This window comes from Nicotiana tomentosiformis, chromosome 8, assembly GCF_000390325.3.
Source record: "Nicotiana tomentosiformis chromosome 8, ASM39032v3, whole genome shotgun sequence".
NCBI classification, from domain to species: Eukaryota; Viridiplantae; Streptophyta; class Magnoliopsida; order Solanales; family Solanaceae; genus Nicotiana; species Nicotiana tomentosiformis.
Genome location: NC_090819.1, coordinates 57,433,807 through 57,440,125, shown reverse-complemented (window position 1 = coordinate 57,440,125; position 6,319 = coordinate 57,433,807). Strand labels below are relative to the sequence as shown.

The 6,319-nt window shown below is 36.0% G+C and overlaps 1 protein-coding gene and 1 long non-coding RNA gene across 4 annotated transcripts; one reads left to right on the top strand and one right to left on the bottom strand.

The window, feature by feature from the left end:
- Nucleotides 1–454: 454 nt before the first annotated feature.
- LOC138896863 (uncharacterized) lies at nt 455–2,973 on the bottom strand. 3 transcript variants are annotated; one of them, XR_011410355.1, is made up of 6 exons: nt 2,722–2,973; nt 2,567–2,612; nt 2,372–2,454; nt 2,148–2,219; nt 1,044–1,117; nt 455–877 (listed from the first exon to the last, which is right to left on the bottom strand). It is a non-coding gene; the product is annotated as an uncharacterized lncRNA (long non-coding RNA). The 3 variants fall into 3 exon arrangements; XR_011410354.1 differs by lacking the exon at nt 2,567–2,612 and having other exon boundaries at nt 2,722–2,965; XR_011410353.1 differs by lacking the exon at nt 2,567–2,612 and having other exon boundaries at nt 2,372–2,433; nt 2,722–2,955.
- Nucleotides 2,974–3,265: 292 nt separating this feature from the next.
- On the top strand, nt 3,266–6,088 carry LOC104120643 (probable aspartic proteinase GIP2). Its single transcript, XM_018766362.3, has 2 exons — nt 3,266–4,475; nt 5,550–6,088. The coding sequence occupies exons 1-2, from the start codon at nt 3,521–3,523 to the stop codon at nt 6,086–6,088; spliced, it is 1,494 nt and encodes a 497-aa protein (XP_018621878.2). The 5' UTR covers nt 3,266–3,520.
- The last annotated feature ends 231 nt before the right edge of the window (nt 6,089–6,319 follow it).

Genomic DNA, 6,319 nt, shown 5'->3' with positions numbered 1-6,319 from the left:
CCCATAGTAACAAACAACAATCAGCAATTGAGAAATCATATTAGTAATATTTGTGAGATTTTAGCAATCGAAAAATCATACTATCTTTTTTTTTTCCTTTACCAGCCTGAGCTTGAGTTATTTCCCGAAATTAATACATTTACAAATTGGTCATCACTCCCGAAAGTTTTTTTCATGTTTAAGATCTTTACGTATTCCGAGTTAATCCCTACATTTAACTTAATTTTATCAAGAAAATGACAATTTTTACCATATAAACATAAAAGCCATAGATATACAGGAAAAAAGAAGATTTTCTTTCTTCCTAAGAAGTTGGTATGGTACAAAATAGGGCTAAGATGCTGAAAATACAAAGAAAAGGGAAAATAAAAGGGAATAAGAACAAACCATGTGTTTGTTAGCCTCAAACATCTTCCTGTGTGAATAGGCGAATCAAAAGTTAAGAAGATCAAAATCCCAAAAAGTTACAACCCATAAACATTAAATTTGCATGGAACATATAGTATTAAAGTACCAAACACAACATATGATCTTACAAATTTGATCATAACATAATCTATCGCATTGGATCACTCCTCGGATTGGATGGAAAAAGCACAGGCTTTCTGATGTTGAAACATGATCAAGCCAATCTCTATCTTTGTGTCTATGGATCATAATTTCAAACAACTTCTTCACTACAAGTATATATATCTTCTTATCGCTTTACAATTCTCTTTTTCTGACCCTATTAACTCTGTAACTTGCTTGTCATCATTTCAACAAATGGAACATGTTTTTCTCTCCTGTTCTTTGCCTTCAGAGTCATTGATTATTTTGTCCTTTCATCTCCTAAGTTCGTTCTTTTATTTTGGCAACATGAGCAGCAGTAATTTATCTGGAAAAGGAAAAAAAATGAAGGGCATATAGAATATCTCTGCAAATCTGCAATCTATGTGTTCGCCTTTTTTCCATATAAAATTCTGAAGCAGGAAGAGAGTTAGAAAGGGATTCCAAGTAGCCCATTTGTGTATAGAAAATTAAATTTGATAGAATGCGATTACCAACACAGATTTTTGGGGCTGAAATCTTTAGCAGCTACTTGTTCCCGGCAACTCTGACGCATTTCATTGAAGAGCTACAATAAAAAAAATTCCAAACAAAAGTGTAACACACTCTAGCAAAGTCAACATTCAAAGGCCATGAATTGCTATGAAAATTAATACCAGGGGCATTAACTTTCACCGACATTCTTAACTGGTGTTATAAGTAATCGTAAAGCCATCTTACCGTTTTAACCCCTATACAACAATTAGTATGAGACATTTTTCGCCATTTAAGGAAATCAAATTCTGATTGAAGTGATAGTTTAGGATAATTCAACTTAATTTAAGAGGGCAACATACTGCACATAAGCCGCTGGAATATTGCAAATGTCCACTTTATCCTCCCCTTTTCACAAGAAGTTTTATATAAGTTTTGATGCGCTAATATTTAGAGGTAGTTTTACGTGTTAGGACAACTTGAAAGTTAAATGAAATAAACTCAATAAGTTGAAAATCAAGTCATAATTAAAGGGTTACATATGAAATTGTGCCCCAACACGAAAGTAAAGAAAGACAATTAATATTTAAAATATATTGTAACACGTTTATATGTGTATATTGATATCTTTTTCGACCTTTTGAATAACATCAAGTGTACGGGTATTTAATATTTATAGGGACAAGGAACATAACATCTGAGATAAAATCTTAGCCAACTCAAAAAGATATAGACATGGGACCATCTTAAAGGCTTTTAAAGAACTTCTTGAACAATTCCTTGCAACTCATGCTCCTTCTCTTAAAATTTAGCTATTGAGTAATGCCCTTCTGACCTGCCAATATTTATAATGTTCAATATTATAGTAGACTCTGTTGATGGATCTAAAACTTTCACTCTTTATAGCATCAGCAGGGGAAAAAATAACAACGGAAAAAGATAAGAAAAGAGAAATCTTGATGACTCTGGAATTAGACATTATCATAAGAATTCCACCGATAAAATCCTTTGAGTGGTGTATATTTGAAGAATTCCCATATTGAAGAGTTGCTAGTTGTGCATATAAATCTTATGGAGGCAACTTTTCACCTACACCAAGGAAATAGAGTAGAAGAATATAATACCTCAAGATAAATGAACCATTGGAAGTTTCTAGAGTGACCTTTTAGGCCCTTATTCTACACTCCTCCACAACCCTGTTACAAAGCTATAAATAATCATAATAGAAGAGGGAATAGTGAATTATTCAACACGGTAATAACAAATAAGTGAAGTGTATCACCAAATAAGTTAATCTCAAATTTAAGAAGAGCAGTTAAAATCAGAAAGCACAAATGGGTAAGATTACCTTTGGTCACAATTGTTGAAGGAGAAAACCCAGACTTGATCGTAGAGAGCGTTTGTTAAAACCTGGAAAGGACGCTTCAAGCACTGAATTAGCCAATAAGTGCATGTATTAATCAAATCAGTTAGACAAACTTGAACAACAAAGTTGCATTAGAAAGCTAAAATATTAACAAAATAATTATCGACAACATCTAACTTCCTTCAGTGCTTTATAAAGCTAAAATATTAACAAAGTTGCATAACTGGAACAATGGGAGCAAAAAAGGACAATTAGATGGAACTCTCAAATGGAAAAGGAAAAAGGATAAATTAGGAGAATAAAAAGCAGTAGGGGGAGATAAAAGGGATTACCAATTTCTTTTTAGTTCTTGTACTCTATTGTAGATTCAACTTAGAATGTTGTTTCTATGCTAATTTTGCACTGTTATAATTACGAGATAGGTAATAAAAAAAAAAGCAGTTCTTTAGCAATGGAGGAGAGGAAACTGATATCATCGGTTTCAATTGTGGGTGAGAGAGATTCTGGAACAAGGAAGGTAGGTTATTGAAACGGACGCCTCTTTTTTGCTGGCAGTTACAGAAGTGTAAGAAGCGTCGGTTGGAATGACACATATTTTTTCTCATTTTTAGCGGTGTAGGAGTAGAATGAAGGAGATTTTTTTTCTTTTAATAAAAAAAGAAGAGAAAATAGATAAATATGGATGCTGGTATCTGGATGCGCCACATCACCGGGTCTATACCTCTCTTTTATATATATATAGATCTTTCAAATTCTGATGTCGTCCGCCAGCTGTTATCTCTTCCACTTTTATTTCCTTGTCATTATATCCACATGTTTAGCAAAAACCAATTTTCAGCCTAAAATGTTATTTCTTGCAGTGAAAAAGACCCTTTCACCTTACAATACATTACAGTAATTAAGCAAAGAACACCTCTTGTCCCCCTTAAACCCTCCGTCCATCTTGGTAGTTAAAACGTATGGGTGGATTGTGAAAAAGGCTTCAAAAGTTCCACTTACAAGTATGCTCATTGCAATTCAAGGCAATGTAATCTTGCTAGGTCAACAACTTGCGGAGATTGTAAAACAGAAAATAAGATATGACCAGGCTGCAACAACAACGCATGCTATAACATTGTGTCAAACCCAGCTATGAAAACTTTCTTTGATGGTGGTGAAATCGCCGAGGATGTTTTGTCAATCCAATCCATTAACAGATCCATTCCAGGTCCTGCTGTAACTGTACCAAACTTTATCTTCAACTGCTCTCCATCATTTTTAACTAAAAAACTTGGTGAAGATGTTAAGGGAATGGTTGGATTTGGACAGCAGAGTCCAGTATCGCTTGCTACTCAACTTGCAACAACTTTTAGATTCAGGAGACAATTTGCCATTTGCTTGAGCGCATCAACTGATCAAAATGGTGTAATCTTCATTGGACACAAACCTTATCTCTTTGCCCTTAGTTTTGATGCCTCTTCAGATCTTATTTACACTCCCATTATTACCCACCCTAATATTTTTCACAATAATCGGGCTTCACCGGAGTATTATATTCAAGTTTCTTCCATTCGCATCAATGGGAAATCTTTGCCACTAAATAGAACATTGCTCGCCTTTGATGAAAATGATGACGGTGGGACAAGAATCAGCACTGCCATTCCTTGCCCTGTATTGGAGCCTTCTATTTACAGTTCTGTGAGCAAAGCTTTCGTTAACGAGATGCCGAAAGATGTGAAGACGGTCTCCCCAGTGCATCCTTTTAAAACTTGCTTTAACTCTTCATTTATTGGTATGTCGCGCCTTGGCTACAATGCTCCAAAAATTTATCTCGTTCTCCACAAGCCAAATGTGTATTGGACAATTACTGGAACAAACTCATCGGTAAATGTTAGCGAGAGTGTCGTATGCCTAGCCTTTGTTGAACGAAGCCAAACATGGGGACATGCAATTGTCATTGGTGGGTATCAAATGCAAGCCAACCTTGTGGAATTTGATCTTTCCAGAAAACGAATAGGTTTCAGTAACTCACTCCTTTCGTCAAACAATATGCGCAAATCAGTTCTATACCATGTTCCAGTAATAGGCTTACGGGCCAGGGAAAGGGGTAATTTTATCTTTATAGATTTTCTACTTCAATAATGCACGCAGCCCACGGCGCTAAACTCCGGCAAGCCAGAAATATTTTTAAGGGTGTTTAGACTTGAAAGAATTAGAAAATAAATGACGACAAAGGGTGTTTAATATATGCTTTATACATTTAAAATCAATATTTTACTTATATACACAATCTAATTTTTCGTAATATTTTACTTAGCAAAAGGTGGCTTCGCCCTTACTCTAGCTATGCGCGGGCCCAGGGAAGAACTGGACCACAAGGGTCTATTGTACGCAGTCTTGCCCTATATTTCCATTTCAATAATCTTCGTTCTATAATTTGATTATCTTTAAAATCATGACTTAGGGTTGCAATATTGAAAAGATATGAAGATCTATTCGTCAAATAAGTTATTAGTATTATAATCTAGTGTCTTCCATGTGAAGCTGACTAACATCTTCATATTCTTACCAAAGAAATTAGCTGCATTGATCTTCTTCTATTAGTTCCAATATAAAATAATACAATGAGATATATGTAATGCTTTTCAATGCAGCCAATCATGCCATCATTTTTATATTGTTTCTATTTTCTCATATAGTTATCTCAAAATTTAGATCTCCAGTTCATGTGAATACTTTACTAATATCTCCAAAACAATTTTACGAATGTATAACTGCAAAATAAATGAGATATTAGTAAAATTAGATATTTTCAATCGACTAATTAAAGTCCTAATTATATATGCTTAATTATATGTGCTAAAGTTGCCCAAGTAACGTTGGCCCTTTTTCTCCTTTAAGTGCCACTAGCTTATGCTATCATAGTAGAATGAAATTCTTCAATATAAAATAACAATAGGGGCTTGTATAAAACTTGTCGGTATATCTGAATGTGCAAGAGAAAAATGTGAAAAGAATAAAAGTTTCTAATTTGGTAGCAAATTTTCTTCAAGCAAAGGAGCTGAAGAAAATAACAAACTATTACTTCCAAACAACGATTATCCCAGTCCCAACAGTCATCAACCACCAAGTCTACTACAACCAGATGAGTTAATACATGTATGGTCTAATGAATCAACAGTGGACTCCAGCTCACTAGCTTCCACAGGATCCAAACAACCACCATATGCCTGCACATCAGGAAGCGGTAATGTGACTGGCACCAAACAACAGGCGGCCCTGATCTTGGAGACAATGCAAGAGCTGATTCAAATGATAGAGCAGGGCCTCTACACCAACGAACAAGCCACATCGGCCCTACAATCCCTATACACCCAGGAGATTGTCGCTATGGATCTTCTCCAACAACTAAACAATCACAATGCACAACAACAGCAGGAGTCCCCACCTTCTCAAATGAACCAGAAGGAGACTGCATCCCCACAAGCCAACTGGTTGCTCTTGTCGCCAGAACAAGTCCTTTTGGAGAATCTGGACATTGAGGACCACTTAACACCACTAGAGCCATTATCCCCTTTGAACATGGAGGAGGTAGTGGCTATGCTGCTAGAGCCAGAACAGCAGGTGCAAAACATCCTCGATCAAAATTTCCCGAACATCACACTGCAAGAATCACTGTCCATGACACTCCATGAAAATAGAGAAAAAGGTGCTTCATAACTGTCCCGACAAACGTTCTGAGGATTGCGATGAACATCCGCTCCTATCCATTATCAATCCTACACAAATATGATGTTCAAATAATTCCAACACTGACGGAGGAAGACATCCCGATGAACACTGGAGTGGATCACCCACTGATCTCTCACTTGCGCATGTCACTAGCTCCGGGTGGGAGATCGAGGATCGTCAATGAACCAAAGATGAAGATACTCCTTTGGAACTTCAGAG